The sequence below is a fragment of the Balaenoptera physalus genome (genome assembly GCF_965194825.1).
Source record: "Balaenoptera physalus genome assembly, chromosome: 9".
Lineage (NCBI taxonomy): Eukaryota > Metazoa > Chordata > Mammalia > Artiodactyla > Balaenopteridae > Balaenoptera > Balaenoptera physalus.
Genome location: NC_138888.1, coordinates 14,321,325 through 14,344,254, shown reverse-complemented (window position 1 = coordinate 14,344,254; position 22,930 = coordinate 14,321,325). Strand labels below are relative to the sequence as shown.

The window sequence follows — 22,930 nt, the reverse complement described above, 5'->3', positions numbered from 1 at the left end:
AAATGGGCATTAAAAAAAGCAATAAAAGTATATACATAGAAACAAAAGGCAAAACTTGAAGGATTTCAATGCTGGGAAGTTACGCCTTGTTGCTGTAATCACCAACCACGTGTTATATTTAGAATCAATCCTCATACAAATAGCTGACAAGACGCTAATAAGATGTGTGACTATGTGTGTATATGTAAATGTATATATGTATGTGTATGTCAACTGTTACTTGTGCAGAATGATTTAAAAGACTACTTTCATTTTAAAGAGCTGTCCTCTATACAGTGTCAATATTTTACAGCACATAAATCATTGGCAAATTAACTCTCAAGAACAATAACCATCTTAGAGGATCAATGGGTCTCAAACCTTCCTCATTTATCCAGTTTCTGTAGTAGCTCCTCTTAAAGTTTGTTTTAGGTAAGAAGGACAGGCTCTCAGTGTGGTCTATAGTAACAGAAAGGCCACTGAACAGTATGATTTAAGTGATGATGAAAGGACATCTCCCCCTGACCCCTACCTGTCCCCCCACCCTCCCCCCAGCCTCTGGACCAATTGATCCTCTTACTTTCTTGCCGTAGTGACAGCATCCAAACTTTAGGATCACCTTTTTCATTTCTGGCTTAAGCTCCTGTTAGGCAGCAAATATTTTTCTCAGCAAAATAATATACCAAGACAGATATTATAGGAATACGGATATCTTCACCTTCTATTGCTCTCAAGTTACCTTGGTAACAGGGTTACCCTCTCAAATCAGTTATCTAAGTAAAAAGGGCCCCAAAGAATGGATGGAGCCGGTGAAATTTTATTCTACTGCAGTTGTGAGTGCTTCCTCAGGCCCAGCACCTCCACCTACTCTCCTTTCTATGTTACTTCAAGCCCATGGGAGTCAAAGACCAATATACCAGGTCCATTTCTTAATAGTTATAATGTGTTATTACAAATTTGAGATGATATTACTGAGAAATGTTTATTTCAAAGGAATTATGCCAAGCTTAAAATAGTATTTATAGTAAAATAATACTCTTAGGTTGTCTTTTAAAGTACAACGTTGAGTGTTAATGCCAGTACGTACCCATACCATGGGTACAGTCTGTTTATTAATTTCTTTTTTCTAAGTTGTCAAAATTACCAAGCCTCCATGTTATCTTTCTTTACAAAAGAGATACCACATGGGGTAAGCTCATAAAGACTTTATTTTAAAGTCCATAACTTATTATATATACAGAATGGTATAGTTGATATTTTAAAAATTATTCCAAATGTTACCAAATAGTATAACAAAATTATCTGTGTGTCAAGTCCCCAAAATATGCATCTTAAATTTCATGATAAAACCAATCAGAGTATAAATGCATTTAATTAAAATTTATTCTATAGAAAACTTCACTATAATACCTATTATACATTAATCATGTCTGGTAGAACATTATCTGACACCCAGAAACCAGCAAAGTGCAGAGCTTTTAGCAGATGCTGAAATGGAATCTGTATCATCTCAGCCCACATTTTAAAGGTTTACAATAACAAATATACAAATGCTGATGTTTAGAACTTGCAATTTTAAGTAAACCTATAGAGTTATTCATATCACATACTGGCCCTGGAGTTTTTGTTTTTCTGTGTATATGCCCAAGCACGTACATGAGAGAAAAATAAACTCCAAAGCCAAGATGTAATATTAATAACTTTGTAGGTAAAGATATTTTTCCTAATAATTATTTCTTTTCATAATGAATGAAGCTATAATTCATTTATTCAGTAAGTAATGACTGAGTACTTATGAAAAGTCAGGCATTGCTCTGGTTGCAGGAGATACAGCAATGAACAAAACAGACAACGTCCCTGTTCCCGTGGGGCTTCACTGTAGACAGATAATAAACAAGTAAATCGGGAAAGTGCATTGTACTTCAGATGGTGATATGTACTTAGAAGAGATATAAAATTTAAATGATTAGTTGTTCAAAAACAGTGTGGAAACACCGCTGAAACCATCAAAAACATTTTTAAATGCTAGTAAATTTGACCAGTCCCGTATAGACATGAAAAACGATCTAGATCCATTTGAGCATATAAAATAGTTTAATAATCATACATAGCTTGAAATTAATATGGAGCTAACATTCTCAGGAAAGTCTTCATTCCTGTAACTGTCTATAAATCATGACTTACAGAGAAAATGTCAGTTTAATTGATCCTAGGAATTTTTTCTTTTAGTTCCTCTCTGGTGATTTTACCTCTTTAAAAACAAACAATAAATCAACTATACTTCAAATAAAAACAAAGACAACCAACACACATAAATAATTCCTGCTGAACAGGCAGATAAAATCTAAAAATACTGAACATTATCTATCAGCAGATAACCTGTTTCATCGCGAATTGAAAATATTCTATATATTTTGTATGTAAAGGAGGTCTTTTCAGTCAAGTTTATTTTATATTAAAAAGATAAAATGTTTATACTAGAGTGCTCCTTTCTCAGGAAAGCAGCTAGGAGTAAGGCCATCTTCTGTACCCGTTAAAAGAGCATCTAAGCACATGTAGCCACACATCCCATACCTTCCTGAGCTTCTCAATCATTTCTTCAATGAGAATGTCTCCATTCTGAGAAATTTTGCTTTCCATCTGAGTCAACCATTCACAAAGCTCCTTGTTCTTTTCACTGAAGACGGCCCATTCATTCAGTCTCTCACTTACTTGCTGCTGCCTTAAGGAGAGCTGAAAAGTTTAAAATGGGAGAAAATGCAAAAGGATAATCAGAGTGGAACTCATACCCTGAGGAAAAGAGCAAATAAACTCTGTTGGGTAGACTAAGATGAGCAGTAGCTGTGCATCTCTTTAGGCCACTGTTCCCTGAGGCCCAGTCCCAGGAGCTCTGCTCTAGCCTAGCGAGTTTCACACGTGGGAGACACTGAACCCGCTACTTCCCTCCCGAAGAGCCACAGGCACATTCACTTATTAGAGGTTCTGAACAGTCTAGCTTCTCGGGACTTCCCTGGTGGTGCAGTGGTTAAGAATCCACCTGCCAGTGCAGGGGGCATGGGTTTGAACCCTGGTCCTGGAAGATCCCACATGCCGCGGAGCAACTGAGCCCACGTGCCACAACTACTGAAGCTCACGTGCCTAGAGCCCGTGAGCCACAACTACTGAGCCCGCGAGCCACAACTACTGAAGCCCGTGCTCCTAGAGCCCGTGCTCCGCAACAAGAGAAGCCACCGCAATGAGAAGCCCGCGCACCACAGCGAAGAGTAGCCCCCGCTCTCTCCAACTAGAGGAAGCCCGCGTGCAGCAACGAAGACCCAACACAGCCAAAAATAAATAAATAAATAAATTTATTTTTAAAAAATCTAGCTTCTCACTACAGTTGGTTCTGTGCAGCTATGATACAGGATCATGGAATGTACGTTTACTAAAAAGGAAAGAAATAGGAAAGAAAAGAAGGAATAAGAAAAGGAGGAAGGTAAAGGGCAGAAAAAAAGAAAAGAAGGAAAGAAATACAAAAGAAGGAAGGAAAAGGGAAAAAGAAAGAAAGAAAAATGAAAGAAAAATCGGGAAGGAGGGAAGAATTAATTGAGCGTCAGGTGTCAGGACACAGTGGAGTGTCAGTGGAAAAGGCACAATCCCTGATCGGCTCTATCCTGATCACTTTACTTTGAGCAAGTTCTTTTATTTCCCTGCCTGCTTTCTATTTTGATTTTTGTATCTTTGTTTCTTTTCTTTTCCCTGTAACAGCTCTGCTGAGATGTAGTTTCCACACCATTTCCTGTTTAAAGTGTGCGACTCAGCTGTTTTCAGCATATTCACAGTTTCAAAGCCACCACCACCATCAATGCTATAACATGTTCATCAATATAAAAAAAACCCCCAAACCCCCTGTGCCCATCAGTACTCACTCCTTTGCCTACCCCTGCACCCTCCTCCCAACCTTAACCTACTCTCTATCTCTGTGGATTTGTCTATTCTGGACATTTCACATAAATGGAATCATTCGATGTGTTATCTTTTGTGACGGGCTCCTTTCACTTAGCATAATGTTTTTAAGGTTCATCCATGTTGGAGCATGCATCAGTACTTCATTCCCTTTTATTGCTGAACATATGTTTCCATATAGATATACCACATACTATTTATCAATTCATCTATTGATGGACATTTGAGTTGTGTCCACTTTTTAGCTATTATGAATAATGCTGCTATGAACATTTGAGTACAAGTGTTTGTGTGGACATATGTTTCATTTGTCTTGGGGCATATACCCAGGAGTAGACTTGCTGGGTTATATGGCAACACTACAGATTGTTTTGTAAAGTGCCTGCGACATTTTACATTCCCATCAGTAGTAGGGTTCCAATTTCTCCACATCCTCACCAACACCTGTTATTATCTGTCTTTTGGATTGCAGTCATCCTACTGGATATAAAGTGCTATCTCATTGTGGTTTTGATTTGCATTTCCCTGATGGCTAATGATGTTGAGAATCTTTTCATATTCTTGGCCATTTGTATGTCTTCTTTGGAGAACTATCTGGTCAAATTTCTTGCCCATTTCTTAATTGGATTGTTTTTTATTATTGAGTTTTAATAGTTCTTTATACAATATAGATACAATACGCCTGTTTTCTTATCTCTAGGTCTAGAACGATCCTTTCCAGAATTCTAAAACTTTCTGACATCATAATACTCTTGTCTTTGCAGTGCTGGTTGAGATACTAAGGAATGTTTCTTGTTGAGCTAAACTGCACGTTAGCAAAATAAAATGAGATTTGAGTGGTAAGAAGACGATCCATTTTTGCAGACATTCTAAACAGTCATGTTGATAATGCTAGACATTCTGCCATTCATCCCACCACGTTAAACACCTGAGTTTCAATTTTCCTTTTTCTGGCAATACTTTATTATGAAAAACATCAGACATACAGAAAAGTTGAAGGAATTGTATGGTAAACAGCTATGATATACTCCCTAGACTCTAATACTGTTAACATTTTGCTACATTTTGCTTTAACACATATATTCCTTTATCCATGGATCTATTTTACTCTTCAATGCATTTTGAATGAATTTCCTTTTTTTAAATGAAAATGAAAATATTTCTAAGGTGTTATACACTTCCTAGTTAGCAATTCTGCCTAGGGTTAGCTCTGTTAATGATTAGGTAAATAATATTCAAGGTCCCTCACAGCCCCAAATGTCTGTGATACTACATCCTAGAAAAGAGTGGGAATTAATCACATGAAAAATAATAAAATACCTAGGAATAAACCTACCTAAGGAGGCAAAAGACCTATACTCTGAAAACCATAAGATGCTGATGAAAGAAACTGAAGACTACACAAACAGATGAAAAGAAATACCATGGTCTTGGATTGGAAGAATCTATATTGTTAAAATGACCATACTACCCAAGGCAATCTACAGATTCAATGCAATCTCTATCAAATTACCAATGGCATTTTTCACAGAACTAGAATAAAATAATTTTTAATGTGTATGGAAACACAAAAGACTCTGAATAGCCAAAGCGATCTTGAAAAAGAAAAATGGAGCTGGAGGAATCAGGCTCCCTGACTTCAGACTATACTACAAAGCCACAGTAACCAAAACAGTATGGTACTAGCACAAAAAACAGACACATAGATCAATGAAACAGGATAGAAAGCCCAGAAATAAACCCATGCACCTATGGCCAATTAATTTGCAACAAAGAAGGCAAGAATATATAATGGAGAAAAGACAGTCTCTTCAATAAATGATGCTGGGAAATCTGGACAGCTACATGTAAAAGAATGAAATTAGAACATTCTCTAACACCATACACAAAAATCAACTCAAAATGGATTAAAGACCTAAAGATAAGACTGGATACTAAAAAACACCTAGAGGAAAACATAGGCAGAACACTTTTTGACATAAATCACAGCAATATCTTTTTGGATCCATATCCTGGAGTAATGGAAATAAAAACAAAAATAAACAGATGGGACCTAATTAAAAGCTTTTGCACAGCAAAGGAAACCATAAACAAAATGAAAAGACAACCTACAGAATGGGAGAAAATATTTGCAAACGATGTGACCGACAAGGGATTAGTTTCCAAAATATACAAATAGCTCATACAGCTCAATATGAAACAAACAAACAACCCAATCAAAAAATGGGCAGAAGATCTAAATAGACATTTCTCCAAAGAAGACATACAGATGGCTAACAGGCAATGAAAAAATGCTCAACATCACTAATTATTAGAGAAAGGCAAATCAAACTACAATGAGGTATCACCTGACCCTGGTCAGAATGGTCATCATCAAAAAGTCTATAAATAATAAGTGCTTGAGAGGGCATAGAGAAAAAGGAACCCTCCTACACTGTTGGTGGGAATGTAAATTGGTGCAGCCACTATGGAGAACAGTACGGAGGTTCCTTAAAAAACTAAAAACGGAGTTACTATATGATCCTGCAACCCCACTCCTGGGCATATATCTGGAGAAACCTCTAATTTGAAAAGATAAATGCACCCCTATGTTCACAGCAGCACTATTTACAATAGCTAAGACATGGAAGCAACCTAAGTGTCCATCAACAGATGAATGAATAAAGAAGATGTTGTGTGTGTGTGTGTGTGTGTGTGTGTGTATACACACACACACACACACACACAAACACACACACAATGGAATATTACTCAGCCATAAAAAAATAATGAAATAATGCCATCTGCAGCAACATGGATGGATCTAGAGATGATCATATTAAGTGAAGTCAGACAGAGAAAGACAAATATCATATGATATCACTTATATGTGGAATCTGAAAAACTGATACAAATGAACTTATTTACAAAACAGAAATAGACTCACAGACATAGAAAACAAACTTATGGTTACCAAAGGGGACAGCGGGCGGGTGGGGGGAATAAATTAGGAGTTTGGGATTAACATATACACACTACTATATATAAAATAGATAACCAACAAGGACCTACTGTATAGCACACAGAACTATAATCAATACCTTGTATAACCAATAATGGAAAAGAACCTGAAAAAGAATACATATATATTCTGAATCACTTTGCTGCACACCTGAAACTAACACAACGTTGTAAATTAACTACACTTCAATTAAAAAAATGGTTAAAAAAATACTGAAGAAGTTCTCTCAAAAAAAAAATTAAAATGTTGGGAATTAGACTACGAGCCCAGGATACCTATACCAGGGCCAAGCTTAGTGAGCTGCCTCGATGGCAAACCCCATAACCCGCCATAATTTTTGAAATGCCACCATTAGAAATTCACTCTTTTGAGTTAATATGATCTTTTAAAATAAAAATTTCTCTGGGTAGAGTGACACTGATTAATCCATTAAGTATTTCCCCATTAGTATAATTCAGTTTACCATGAATTTTTCTTCGAGGCAGAAAAATACAGAACAACAGTGCATTTACTTGGTGTGGGTATTGATAGGAATGAGAAAAACCAAGAAAACAAGACTAAAAGTTTTGGAGACAAATTTCACCTACGTTAAGCTCTACCAAGACAGCACTGAAGAGCACAGTCCGTCCAGCACCATTTTCCTCTCAATCTCTGACAGCAGAGTGTCATCTGATCTGCTAAGATTTTGAACTTTCTCGTGGATATGACTTTCTTTTTCATTCACAGAGCAGCAGAGTCAGGCTGGTATTAAAATTCTGCTTCGATTGATGTCCAAGCTGAAACTATATTTTCACAGTTGAAACTGCCTGAAGCAACTGTTTTCCATGCAAAGGTTAGAAACCCCTGCCTTTCAGACTTCAGGCTAACAAGTCTTGCTATGTGCATCGCCTCTCTGCCTCTTCCCCCAAATCTTGGCCATCAGCAAGAATAAATTCTAGGGCTTTTCTCAACCACATCACAGAAAAATATTATTACTTTGAGGGGTTAGGTATTACTCTGATTTCAGAGACAGGGATAGAGGAGATCAGACAAATTTGAGGCGTTTGTTTATATCAATACAAAATAGAACCAGCAAAGGGATTCCCTGGCGGTCCGGTGGTTAGACTGGAAAGACTCCACGCTTTCACTGCCGAGGGCCGGGGTTCAATCCCTGGTTGGGGAACTAAGATCCTGCAAGCTGCACGGCATGGCCAAAAAAAAAAAAAAAAAAAAAAAAAGAACCAGCACCAGCAAAGCCTGAGTCTTTGATACAGGTTGTAACGTAACATTATGATCAAATATCCAGAGGCAGATGAGGTTCAAACACAATCTCCATCACTTACTAATGGTATGACCAGGGCAAGGTTACTCATCTTTCTTAAGCTTTACTTTTGTCATTTGTAAATTAATCTTTCATTTGTTCTAAAATTCATTAAACAAATGTTTATGGTTTGCAGTAAACATGTGTCTACTATGTGCCATGCACAGTCTTATGCACTGGAATACTGTAAGCTCATAATAGAATATATTCTTCAAACAAGAAAATAATTTTAGAAAGTGACCGGTAGATCCTAAAGACTTAACAAAAGTTCAGTCTACTTAACTATATATGACAACAGGGCATCATTTACGTTTTTAATATTTTTTTCTCCTGACGCCCATGTATTCAATAAGCAGCTTAAATATATATTTCTAGTCTTTCTCACAATCCATGCAAGTGTTGCTTTCATTTCATTTGCTCATGTAGAGCAACAGTTGAAAGAAGAAACAGGTAGGCCACAAGCTCTGGTTACAAACTGGCGCCCAAAGCTTTTCAAAAGATTTAAATTAATAATGGGGACCGAATTTTCCTTTTGGTTTGTAAAACTAATATTTAGGCTGTACGATAAGTGAACTTTACTGTCGTTGTCTTTGAGTTCAGTGGAAACCCTTACATTACTTATCAGTTTAGCACATATTTACGTTTTCTCAAGGGTATAAACACGCTGCACTGCCAACAGCTGACAAACACCAGCTAAAACCTCCAGAGCGTGAGGCAGCTGAACAGGAAACACATCCTCTTCTGCTTCAAATATTTTTACCATGACAATTTGAAAGAACACCGAGCAATTACAATGATGATATATTTATATCTCAACTGGAATTACACACAGCTCTACAAACCAAAACAGGAATAAAAGCAAATACAAGCCACGGCTGTACACAGGCACAACAAACCATTTGGTGAGTCTCTCTGAAGACAGGATGCTTTTCTCCATTATCTCTACTCTGCGACGCTTATGTACAGTGCGGCCTCCTCCTCCTTGCCTGCAGCCCCAGTCAATCCGGACCTCTGACCGATTGCTTCTACTGGAATATGAACACACTACTTGGTCTTTAACAGAGGGATTATGCCATGTTTCTCTAAAGTTTTTAACTTTTAAAATGAGACATAGGCACAAGCTCGTTTCCTTTTGCGGTTTCATACTTGACAGAAGTTCTCCGGAAACACTAACTCAAGAAGTAGTAACTGGTCTATATTTCTCCTTACAGTTATACCCTGACACCATTGGTATGAATACACATGACTAAACTCTCACTGGTTTAAATAATGTTGTTTAGACTGAAGTAATGTGAGACAAGTATGCTTTAGCTTCATGCCTTAACACACTCAATATAGAAAGTTTCTAGAAACACTATGTTTCTGCTTCCTCTTTCTTTTTTAACTTGTCTAGTCTACTCACAGGTGCAAGGTATTAATCTCTTTACAGCATGTTACATGATCAACAGGAGCTTTCAAAATGTATTTCTAAACAGACTGTTGCCTAGATATGTTTAAGTCTGGTAAGCAATTTTACAACATATAAACTTTTTTTTTCTTTTCTCCTTTTCTAGCTTTAGTGAGATGTAAGTGACGAATAACAGTGTGTAAGTTTAAGATGTACAACATGATGATTTGATATTCATATGTATTGTGAAATGATTACCACAAGGTTAATTAACATCTCTATCACCTCACATAATTACCATTATATGTTGTGTGGTGAGAACATTTAAGATCTACTCTCTTAGCAACTTTCAAATATATAATCCAGTCTGTTAACAATAGTCCCCATGCTGTACATTAGATCCCTGGAACTTATTCATCTTGTAACTGGAAGTTTGTGTCCTTTGTACCTGGTGGCATTCTCACATAGTACCAGTTTTCCTAAACCAAAAAGTATTGCATAATCATAATCTTCTTACCCTCCTAAATATTCAGAAACCTTTTCATTATTTTACATTTAGAGGAACATAAGATATAAAATAATATCCTAAAGTCTTGTCTTAATAATCAACAGTAGAAACACTCAGCTGTTTTAGGCACTGGAGATGCAAAGAAAGGGTTTGTCCTCAAGGGCTTCATGGTCTTGAACTCAAGTCACAGGCATTAAAAAAGAAGAAGGAGAAGGAGAAGAAGAAGAAGGAGAAGGAAGAGGAGGAGGAGGAGGAGAAGGAGAAGAAGGGGAAGAAGAGGAAGAGGAAGAAAAGGAAGAAGAGGAAGAAGAAAAAGAGGAAGAAGGAGAAGGAGGAGAAGGGGAAGAGGAAGAGGAAGAGGAGGAGGAGGAGGAAGAAGAAGAAGAAGAAGAAGAAGAAGAAGAAGAAGAAGAAGGAGAAGGAGAAGGAGAAGGAGAAGAAGAAGGAGAAGGAGAAGGAGAAGGAGAAGAAGAAGAAGAAGAAGGAGGAGGAGAAGGAGAAGAAGAAGAAGGAGGAGGAGAGGAAAAAAGGAACAATGCACTGTCACATGATGGCATAGACCAAAAGGGAAACAGGCGTTCAGAGTAATAGAGGTCTGAGCATTTCAAACAATGGCATCACAAGAGTACTGGAATGCAACAGAAGAGGATAGGTTAGAAAATCAGAAAGCAAGGAATAGTCTAGGCAGGACGTCTAGACAGGAACAACGGCCTGAGCAAGGTCTTGGCGTAGAGAAGTTCATGGTAGGTTTGGGAAGGAGACGGAAGCCAATATCTAAAGTGTTATCTCTCTGAAAGCTTCACAGACATCAATTAGCTAGAGAAATGGATCTAGTCTAATTCACTTCACATAATATGCTAAAAAGTACTGAGTCAGCAAGTAGTGCTAGACTTTTCCCAATTTTAAGAAAAACAGATGACTAAAGCTCACAAGGGTAACTGAACATTGCTGTGGGCATTTTCCAATATCTGTACCCACCAAATAGCTTTCATTTATATATGCTATGATAAAATCTTTACATCAAAAAGTCTACGCTAATTTACTGGATAGTATTGATTTTGGATTGAAGAACTCAGAAAAGGATAAAGTGTGATAAACATCATCACACTCCATGTAAGTTTCACACTGTGTTCACTGAGAATATAGAACTCTGGGGAAAGCAGCTAAATTAATTTTGAATGCAAATCATTAACATATTTATGAAAATCATCTCTTACAATTATTTTTTTTAAAAGCACACACACACACACACACACACACACGAAACTGTTCACACATTGACCAAGTGTGCTCCAGAGTTTTTCTCTAGTTCATCCTTCCAACACCTGCTTTTCCCCAGCCAGGTCCTCTCTCTGCTCTATTCCTGTGCCTTTTTCAAGCTGCAACCTTGTCTAACACATCCACTTTCTCCCTCTACACCAAGCTGTCTCTTCCACTCTGATCTCAGCACTCAATTCTAGATTTATCCAGTTCAACAAGCATTTCCTTTATTCTCTGCCATCCACACTGCCCTTAGTTTGTAGGGACATCTACTGTAGCTCGTGAAATTCACAATAATTAATGTGAATGATTCACTTAACAAATATGCATCATAACCTATTTTGTGCCAGGCAAGGCAATCGAAGTACAGGAAGCAACATGACAGCAGGAACACGGTTCCTGCTTCCTGGAGGGTATGATCTCAAGGCTATGAGTCGGAGCTATTCTTCACTTGCGGGCCTATCTGTGATTCCTCTTTGCCTCAAATGTCCTCTCCTTGCTACCCCAGCAATCTTTCCCTTTCATTTCCAAATCAAAACCCAATCTCGGATCTCTTTTAAGGTATTGTGCACACAGAATGTACTTACTAAATAAATAAAGTATGGCTAAAAATGCCATACACCCATGAATTATGAAGAAACAACTATGGTAGATCAACAGCAATAATAAATGTTAAATGTACAAAACCACTCACAGCATTAGCTACGACTGCAAATAAAACCTTGTTTTTTCATGTTTAAAGTAAGAAAGAGACCACCAATATCTACCTAGCAAAACCACATCTATGAACCACAAAACTGTATTTCCTCTTTAAAATATTTTGACAGCCAGTAAAAGAAAGGGCAAGAGAATCCAGTTTGGATACACTTAAAATATAGTGTTAAGATATAATTGTCTTAATCTGAAGCATTCTTATAATAAGCACAGTGTCTTCCTCTATCCAAATGTGGACACAGCCACAGACATTCCAAATCATCTTCCAGTTCTCTGCCTTTCTGAGCAGATACTGAGTCTAGAGTTTGTCTCACCTGGTGGCACAGTTCTTCCCACTGCCTTTGCAGAAGCTCCATGCGTTCGTTAAGGATGGAGATATCGTCTGCACTGATGCAGGCACAGACAGCATCCTTCAGCACCGTCAGCTGTGCCAAGTCATCTGTCCAGCTCCCAACTGCATTTTCCAATTCCTAGATTTAAAAAAAAGCACAAAACTTGAATACCCATGGGCATCTATCATCAACAATTTCTGAAGTGTATTGGGAATCCCCTCTTGATGTCATTACATTTCCATCCCATTCTATCCAACTTGGTAGCTACTTTATTTGCTTCCTACATAATCTGATAATTTGCCAAGTTCTTCTTATATAATACCAGGTTGCTTGCAGAATCTTTCCTAATGGGAAATGGAAATCTAGTTGCCATTTCATTGATCTTTTCTGATCGTCTTTTCTAGTTCAAGGTTCATCACTGCATTGATCTTCCTTACTTTTAAACCAACATTACCTTTGTCCCAAGTGACTGATCATGTTAATGAAATATTTAAAAAAAAAAACCCAAACTACTAGATTTAACTTTCATGTTCAAAGACTATCAATTGCTACATCTGTGATACAGATTTACAATGTAGTAGCTGAAAGGATCAGTTGCCGTTATTACTCAATTTAAAACAATGGACTGAATATGTTTTCTGCAGGAGAAGAGATTTCTTTAAGTTACTGGAAAAAATATGTATTTTCTCCTTTGGGGGAATGATTTAAGGAAAAAAATCCAATATTTGCATGAGTTGACAACAGTTTTTGCAATGCTTTGAACAGATGACTAGTTTTACAATTTGTATAGCTCTTGCTTTTTGCCAGCTGTTGATGTTTTTAGATTCCAGCTAATTTTGCACATGAATAGAGTATTTCACATGGCTTTTTCCCTCTCTTTTTGTCTCTTCATACAGGAGACAAGTTTCCAAAGGCAAAGGCAATTAATGGTACTGTCTGAGGCTAACTTCTCAGGCAATTTAAGCAAACTAGGTTATAGCCTGAATTTTCTAGGTAATTGCTTTGTTTTGCTGCTAAGGTGGTTTGCAGAAGAGTAGCAGAGAGCTGGACCAAAATGCATCCTTCTATTCTCCAAACTTAATAGCAGGCGTGTTTGTAACTGTTGTGTATTTTGGGAAATGAGGTCCCATGGTAACAGTATTTGGCTGAAAGACCAAACTATCTGGGTGTATTAAATACGCAGCATTTCTGCTTATATCCGTAGACATATTAAATTGTCATATCAATGTAAAGATTTTCCTCTTTTTATACCAATTTTCAACTCCCACCCCCCCAACTCAAACATCAGATTTGGTGTATGGGTTAAAAGAGAAACACCACCTTCAGAAACCAACTGTTTCAGACTCACAGACTCTATTTTAGATGAATGTGTGTGGTAAAAATATAGCCTTTGGGTTCAGGAAACCCTGATATTTACTAAGTTTGAAAAGTTACTGAACTTCTAGCTGCCTCACTTTTCACATCTGTAGAAGGGAAATAGCAGACTGTCCTCATGAGCTTGCGTTCATGCCAACTAAGATAACACTGGTTAGTCACTGACACATAGAAGGAGCCCAGTAAATTCCCATTCTTGCTTGTTGAAAAGTTTTCTTTAATCATTTGTCATAAATTCACAGGCACAGACTTAAAACAAATTCTTTTTCATCTTTGCATACTACTGAATTTACACCTCAAGATAGTATTTCTCTCCCTTGCCATCCATGACATAAAGTATACTACCTTTTCATTTTCCTAAATCTGCTTCTTTCAAATTTCAAAGATCATCCTTACATTTTAATAATGAAGAAAATTTCTTATATCCACCCTTTTCATGATTTCCAGACTTCTTTAAAAATTAATCTTTCTTAAAGGCTTACAGCTTCTTAGCCAAAGTGAAGCAGAGAACTTCTGATCAAAATCCAAATCATTTAAGTCTGTGTGAAGTTTTAAACAGAATTACTCCAGTGCAGTAATTTGCCAATGACTTGGAGAACACGAGGACATATCATTTGGGGAAAAAAGCATTTTTTTTTTTTTATATACTTAGATATACTTCTTTTTTTTTTTTTTAATAATTCTTTATTTTATTTATTTATTTTTGGCTGTGTTGGGTCTTCGTTTCTGTGCGAGGGCTTTCTCCAGTTGCGGCAAGCGGGGGCCACTCTTCATCACGGTGCGCGGGCCTCTCACTATCGCGGCCTCTCTTGTTGTGGAGCACAGGCTCCAGACGCGCAGGCTCAGTAATTGTGGCTCACGGGCCTAGTTGCTCCGCGGCATGTGGGATCTTCCCAGACCAGGGCTCGAACCCGTGTCCCCTGCATTGGCAGGCGGATTCTTAACCACTGTGCCACCAGGGAAGCCCGAAAAAAGCATTTTTAAGGGTAGTTGTGATTTTGTCTGCATACTGCTCAGCAGAGAACTGCTATTCAGGCACTCCACTTGCCTACACAGGAGTGAATGGAACAGATCCTACAGACACTAAATCATGTTGGTCTCAGTGAGTGCCCCATGCCGGGAGGGGTCTGTATTAGCTTCTGATTTGTTTCCAAGTGCCATTTGAAGTGTTGATCATAACCTTTAAATAGCTAGGGCCCTGAGTATCTGAAGGACTGTGTGTCTCCATGCGGTAACTGAAATCAGCTACTTGTAGTTCCTACTTTTCTTACAGGAAAGGGCCTGGAGGGCAGCGTGTGTTTCTCCAAGGGCCATCGTCTGCAGAATTTCCAGGCTGCTGACCCTCACTCTTCTTTCTGTGAACTAGACTCTTCTAGAATGACTCTCCAGTGTGGACACTTTAAAAAGATTGTCTTTATTGCTCTTAACCTAGTTTTTAAATATTCTTTAATGTTGTGTTTTACATTTTCATTTACTTACTGAAGGTAATCCATAAACTAGTCTACAATTTCATCGACTGCAATAAATCAACAGCCAAGTTTCACCAGAGTTGTCTGCCCTAATGCAAAATACCAGAAACTTGCACCTACATGCAGACATTCATAGGAGCTTGACTGAATTATGTGTTCAAAGGCGTTATTACACTGGAAGCCCAAGTAGTTGACAGTTAGAAGCTCCGTCCAGCGATTTACCTTGCCACGCATCTGCTCCGCGTGGAGCTCTTCGTGGTGATCTGGCAGAGGTTGGGAAAGCCTCTTTTTGAAGGTTCGTAGTTTCTCCAGAGAATCAGCTATTCCGTTCTCACATTTTTCCCAGTCCTATAATGGGAAGCAAAAGAAATTTCATGGATTTTTAAGGAGCAGGAAGTTGGAAAATAAGAAAAACTCTCTTCTCAATTCCCAGAGAAAGAATTAAAGTTACACTGATGAATACTGTGAAAGCGCCCACACCTACGCTATGGGGTGGGGAGCGTGGGAAGAGCTGAGTTCTAAACTGGACAGTTCTCATTATCTGGGTGACTGCAAGCAGGTTATGCACTACGTGTTGCTTATGAAAACGGAAATGATACAGACTCTCTATAATTGTATTAAAGGATTAAAGGAAACAATGGGTGTCAAGACACCAAGTACAAGACACCCAGAATATTATGGGTACTCAAAAATGTACCTGAATCCAAATCTATCTGCAGAGGTGAGAGTATGAACACAGTACTTTGCCTCTTTCCTAACTCCACTCGTAATGGCACTAATGTCTACACTATCTCAGTGCACTAAAAAGGATAGAAAAGAGGATATGAAATCTCTTTCAGGGTGAAAATACATATAGATAAGAGAAGTGACATGAAATGTAAAAATAATATAACCCTGACTCTGATTCAATTCAATATATAAATAGTATGAGCCACTTAGATTTGAATTGTTACAGAAGTAGAAACACATAACTCTAAAAAGCATGGCATTTGACTGGCTTTCTCTTGATAGTACTGAAACATATGTAACAAAGGGCTAAATGTGTAAAACATAAAAAAAAAACCTATCCAAAGAAAAAAAGTACAGGAAGAAAAATAATGCACAATTTTTAAAGTGTACACCTTATATGCCAGCTACTGATAAGTGTTCTGAAGAATAGAATGGTGGTGTGGAATGTGGAGATCCCTATGTACTGACAAAAGAAAACATACATGATGTGCTTGTGTTTTGGAAGATTACACACCAAAGGTAACAAGAGTTCCCTCTGGGGAAGATACTAGGATTTGGGTGGTGGTGTAGGGGAAATTTCATTTTTTACTCTCTATGCTTCAATTATTATCTACATTTTTTCCAGATACATGTATTTCTTATGTAATTAAAAAAGAAAAGAAAAAAATGAGAGGAACCATGATGGAGACTTTATTCTTTACAGCACCCTATCCCTATCTACAAATTAGCCCACATCTGGTGTCTCAGTGCCAGTTAAATTCAACTAAACAAATCTCCTTCATTTTGTCCAATACCTCCCATTCCTGGCCTCCCCCTCCCTAGTAACCCTCCCCTCAACTTAAATTACTGAGCTCCAAAGAGAGACAACTTGAGTTGCTTTTAGTAGTTAGCCTGGAGCCAAATCCTGCTGCATTTCCCTTCATATTATCCCTTTCATCATCTTTTGTCACCGGTCTTTTCCTGTCTAGGTTCTTTCTATCTTCTCTCCCGATGCCTTATTTTCAGCACAGCAACGCACGATGCTATTACAACTGTCTTCTTTAAGAAGTGTTGGCTACAGTGCCTCCCTGCTCATAATGTCTTTTGGTTTCTAAATAAACTGAGAGTTTGGCCCAAAGTTCTCATTTCTCTTTAAAATTCCTTCGAGGAACTTCCTAGAGTACATAACCTCATTCCCTCTTCCCATTCACCAGAAAGAACAAAAACAAGACCCCAAAAACAAAAGCCCCAAATGTCTATTTTGGACAGATTTGTTCCAATTCCGCTTTAGTAAAAGATCTCGGTGTTCCCAGGCTACTCTTAGTTCATCAACGCTAAGCATAGTGAGGGTAGACAGAATATCCTCTTTCTGCTTAAACTGAACAACATTCTCAATGAAATCATCACACACTGAAATCTCTGAACACGCAGGCAAGAAATGTTCATTGATCTAAAAGAGAAAAGGTCAGCTTTTTATTCTTCCTAACGAAAGTAAGAGGCAATAGTGAAGCGGGTAAACATGCAAGGCATAGAATTATAATGACTATTTTTGGCATATTTACTCAGCATTTAATTAAAAGCTAAAAATATGTAAGCTTTATAGCTACGGTGAAAAGATACAGTAAAACGAGGCTGTATAAACATTAGAATTCAGCTCCATAAATTCCTTTTTAGGCAAACAGGATCTAGTGTATGATCCAAAAGAAAATAAAACTTTAACAAGAGAATAGGGATTCCCCTTTCCAAGGATGGCTTAGATTCTGAAGCTATAACCAAGTCTTTTTTACTACATGAATTATAAGGAAATAACTAAATGTTATGGTCTGCAAACATCTATCAAAGTGGATGTTTTATACACCAACAAATAGACTAACAAGAAAAGCAAATGTAGTGACTCAGCCATCTCGCCTTATTAAGTCTTAGAAATGTGTCCAAAAACCAATCACAAATAAAGAAAAAGATATGATTAACATGTTCTCTGCAGAATGATTTACAATGTTTTTAATCCTTTCCTGAAAGCAAAAAAAGAAAAAAGAATCAGGCATATCGTATTACTGATGAATTGTGCTGTGTGCAAAAAAATGGTTCTCTAACATATGCTGGGTGGCATTTTTGATTGATTGCTTCCTACACAGAAGGTGATATATTATTTTTTTTTTTCAGCATTTTATTTTATTTTTATTTTTTTTTAACATCTTCATTGGAGTATAATTGCCTTACAATGCTGTGCTAGTTTCCACCGTACAACAAAGTGAATCAGCCACATGTATACATATATACCCATATATTATTAAATAAAATTCAGTAGAATAAACCCAATGAATATGCCTACTTTAAGCATTAAAAGAAGCAAAATGTGTTTCATTAGCTTTAGTTATTACCTTTGATCCAAAAAGTGACAGGCCAAATTTAATAGATAATCTTATTGAAGTGTTGGTGATTATCAACATATATAAAACTTCAGTATTTAGTCATGTTCAATTTCAAAATGATAATAATATAAACAATAATAATTACCATCATTTAGTGAGTACTCAGTATGTACCAGGTACTTTGATACATGATTTACTGCCATTATTTCATTAAACCCTCACAATGCCCTATGAAAGAGATGTAGTCATACCCACTCTACAGATGAGGAAACTGAGGCTTTGATAGGTTGAGTTAACCAGGTTACTTGGTTTCTTAATGGTTTTAACTTGGGTTTACCTGAGTTTAGAGTCTATGCCTTAATTCAACTGCTGCTTTAATCGTGTCTTATGCAAGGAATTGGAAAGTGAGGGAGAAAAGCATATTGTGGGAGGTCTGCTAAACCTACATTTCCCTAAACTTGCTGTGTGATCAGCCTGCTATCTGTATCCAACTAGAGGCTTAATATACCTCCTGGAGATTTTATCTCATAGCAACTTGCTTGGATAAGCTAAGATCAAATCAAGAGTATCTTCTTGGATAGGTTTTTCCCTGCTATAAAAGAAGAGACATCAATCTTGAAAACCACTTTAGAGTCTTAGATTAGGGAGTGGAATCTACTCTTTGCATTCTTGTCTAGATTTATAAAGTCATCTCATGGTTTCTGGCTTAGCACTGGCCATGAATCAGAATTCATTGCTTGGATAGTCTTACTAGACTTAAAACTACTTTGTTGGGGGATTTTCCTGAAAGACCACCTGCTGAAAATTGGGAAACTTTTCTAGTTCATGCAAGACAGGACAACGTCCTGAACAGGACACAGGGGATCAAAATACTGCAGGGTCTGACGTAACGATCTGCATTATTTGATTCACAGGATAACAACGTTGAGGAAGCAGCACAACTATTAAAAGGGCTTTTTCTTTTTTAACATCTTTATTGGAGTATAACTGCTTTACAGTGGTGTGTTAGTTTCTGTTTTATAACAAAGTGAATCAGCTATACATACACATATATCCCCATATCCCCTCCCTCCCGCCCTCCCTATCCCACCCCTCTAGGTGGTCACAAAGCACCGAGCTGATCTCCCTGTGCTATGCGGCTGCTTCCCACTAGCTATCTATTTTACATTTGGTAGTGTATATATGTCCATGTCACTCTCTCACTTTGTCCCAGCTTACCCTTCCCCCTCCCCGTGTCCTCAAGTCCATTCTCTACGTCTGCGTGTTTATTCCTGTCCTGCTCCTAGGTTCTTCAGACCACTTTTTTTTTTTTTTTTTTTTTAGATTCCATATATATGCGTTAGCATACGGTATTTGTTTTTCTCTTTCTGACTTACTTCACTCCGTATGGCAGTCTCTAGGTCCATCCACCTCACTACAAATAACTCAATTTCGTTTCTTTCTATGGCTGAGTAATACAGGGCTTTTAAAACTGCATTGGGCCTGCAGGAGGAAAGAGCCGAACTTACCTGCAACAAGAAGGCCAGTGTTTTCTTCTGCTCCTCCAGGTGCACGCTGGCTGATCTCCATCTCGCTTGCATGTCAGCGAGCTCAGCCTGCAAGGCAGCCGCAGCCGCACCGTCGGCACAAAGCAGGAGCTGCCTGCCCGCCTCCACGGTGAGGATGTAGCTGCCTTGCTGTCGCAGGAACACTTTTTCTTTGAACTGAAAGAAACCGCAGATTTTTACTTTCTCATTCTTCTCTTTACCATCTCCCCATTATAAGTATCTTTAAATAATCCTAAATCTTTGCATACATAACATGCCCTCTTTTTTCCATAAAGCTTTACTGACCCAGTACTTTGGGCCTGAGTGAAGCAATGTATAAATAGATGAGAATTCCACACAGAAAGCTTAGTTTCTGCTCCCGAGTTAAACGCAATCACGATGCAATAGGAAAACTGCTCTATGAGACTGATGCACAGGGGCACAGAGGGACATCTGACCCACGCTGGGGGCACAGGGAGCCTTCTTCAAATGGTGAAGCCTTCAGGAGTCTTGAAAGACACAGGACCACAACCATATTAAGAAGGGTCTGCTGTGACGAGAGCCAGGAGTCAGGGAGAAGGCATCTTCCACACAGAGAAGCAGGATGGGCAAATTTGCTATGTGGGATAAATATGATGAATTCAGGACACTGGACTTAGTTTTCAGTGGCTGGAATATAGGATTCCTGTAAGAGAGTGGTAGAAGATGACGCCAGACCACACCTTGCACAGGAATTTGGTTTTTATAGTAAAAGTGACTTGAGATTCATGGAAGAGTTTAAGCGGTCGGGTAGAAAATGGAATGGAAGGCCATGCATTGGATACTTTAAGACAGGTTAGGAAGCTATTGTCTATCTAGGCAGGAAATCATGAGCACCTAATCCAAGGTAGTGGCAGTAGGGATGGAGACTTGAGGGATATAAGATATGGGGAGGGATATAAGATATGGGGAGGGAGATAAAATGAAGAGTATAGCTCTAGAATGACTCTGGGTTGCTGACTGAGAGACCAGATAGCCGGTGATATTTCCTCGGTTTGGGCACATGGAATGGACTGGTGGAGAATGGTTGATCCAGAGATCACAGGCTCTATTGGAACCATGGAGTATTATTATGTCTGTGATACACATAGATATAAAGCTAAAAGGGGGCTGAATACATGAGTTGGAGGCTCAGGAGGTGAATGTGACCAGAAGATACCAACTTGACCCTTCTCTGCTGGTAGGGAGTAGTGGAAGCCATGTGTATAGATGAGGTTTCCCAGAGAAGCAAGGAGGAGAAAGGAAGCAGAGAACAGTGACCTTCAAAACAAGAGGAGCCTATGAAGTGTACTGGGAGGGACTGATGAGAGGGTGAGGGGGTCTCCATCTCATAGGCTGGACTCCCAAACTCCCAGGTGGGGAAAGTAAGGGGAATGGCAAAGAGCTCACACAGGACTGAGTCTTTCATCTTTTCTGGAATACTTAAGTTAAACTGCTCATGAGTAAAATATGTATAATCAGTGCAAAGTTTTCCTTTCCTTGCCATTGCCTTTCCATCCACGCTGGGATTCACTGAGCTGCTGGGAGGCCTTGGTGGGTGAAGTGGAGTCAGTCTTTGTGAGAGGCTGGGACTCGCCCTACTTTCATTGTTAAATATGGACTTTGTAATGCCATCATTTTATATATTTCTGTTGACATTTGAGAACAATGCTTGTTCTCATTCCGGTGTCACTCTAAAATCCTTCTGAAGAACCGAGGCCAGGGTAAAGTGTGCAGCGGAAATGCAGAAGAGGTTTAAAAACCGCCTGTTTTGCACCTTACCTGCACTTCATCAAAGAGGGTCCTTGCTTGCTGCAGCGGTATTGGGACACTTCCGAGACCACTCACGGGTAGATAGGACACTTCAACCAACCATTTACGAAGCTTTTCTGCCATCTCCTGATAGCGCTGCCACTGGCGGATCTGGCTGTCAATGATGCCCCGTCTCTGCTGGGCCCTGCGTATCACCCCCTGCCACTGATGACTGAGAAGGGTCAATTTGAGGTTGAACTCATCCCTGGTGAAGAAATAATTACATAAGGAAAACCACCATTATCCTGGATGTAGTTACATAATGAACCGATACATACATACTTGATGACCGTAAGCCTAAGAGGTGATCTAGGGCAGAGGTTTTCATATATCATGCCATGATCTGTTATCAGGTCTACTGAAAGTAATTTAAAAAATTAATAACAGTTAAGCTATCGGTGTTTGCAAATGGTGTGTTCACGTCTTAGCACAGGTGGAAGACATATCTGTAAGGTCAACTGTCATTTACCCTGTCTCAAGAGTGCATGAGAGGGGACAGAGTGTAGGGCAGCAGCTACAATGCAAACGGCTCCCTGAACATGCCTGTAGCAATGTATGCAGCACGTGGCAGTATCCTGCGTATGCAACAGCAGAAAATGAGGAGCCCAGCTTATTTACAACCTCTGTCTTCAGCTACAATTATAAGTCACTTTGGATGAACAAAACTGGGTTACTTTAGCTAGAACCATAAACCACTTAAATAAAATTATGTTATGTAAAAATATTTTTAAAAACTGTACTCCATAAACTCTCAGTATTCCCTCACAGTAGACAGTCCTAATCTTTAGCGGATTATTTCACATACTAATCTAAATCATCCCTTCTAACGTTTCAAGCCCACTTCACTTGTTCTTAGCAAAATGAAAACTATCTAGTCATCATTTTCTGAATAAAGGTTGTGCGTATACTTAGAGATATTAAATTTTATTTATGCTTTCTCAATTTCAGGGTAACTCATCTCAGATCTTGTAGTTGGTTCTTCCTACCTCTGTCTACTACCTTTTAAAAATGTTGGTAGTTTTTTATTATGTTTTTGTTAACATCCAACTGTGGCTTTAGAACTGGTTTGTCCAGTATCAAATAGAATGAGTTTCTTTGTAGATTATAGTGTTATTCACACATTTTAGTACTAAAGTGTAACATTACTTGCTCTTTCTCTATGTTACTAGTGTTGCTTTTCTTCCCTCCTGTGGGGGGCTTCTCTCTGAGTTGGATTTACTGTCCT

General features: G+C 38.4%; 1 protein-coding gene across 10 annotated transcripts in view; it reads right to left on the bottom strand.

Annotated features, from left to right (window-relative positions):
• Nucleotides 1–22,930, bottom strand: part of SYNE1 (spectrin repeat containing nuclear envelope protein 1) — a 442,116-nt gene that overhangs the window by 59,659 nt on the left and 359,527 nt on the right. For all 10 annotated transcript variants that reach the window (XM_082474323.1, XM_082474327.1, XM_082474328.1 and 7 more), the window contains 5 exons: nt 21,676–21,910; nt 19,858–20,052; nt 15,492–15,617; nt 12,409–12,564; nt 2,554–2,712 (listed from right to left, as the gene is read on the bottom strand). In XM_082474323.1, the coding sequence (XP_082330449.1) occupies nt 2,554–2,712; nt 12,409–12,564; nt 15,492–15,617; nt 19,858–20,052; nt 21,676–21,910 (871 nt within the window). The remainder of the gene's footprint in view (nt 1–2,553; nt 2,713–12,408; nt 12,565–15,491; nt 15,618–19,857; nt 20,053–21,675; nt 21,911–22,930) is intronic.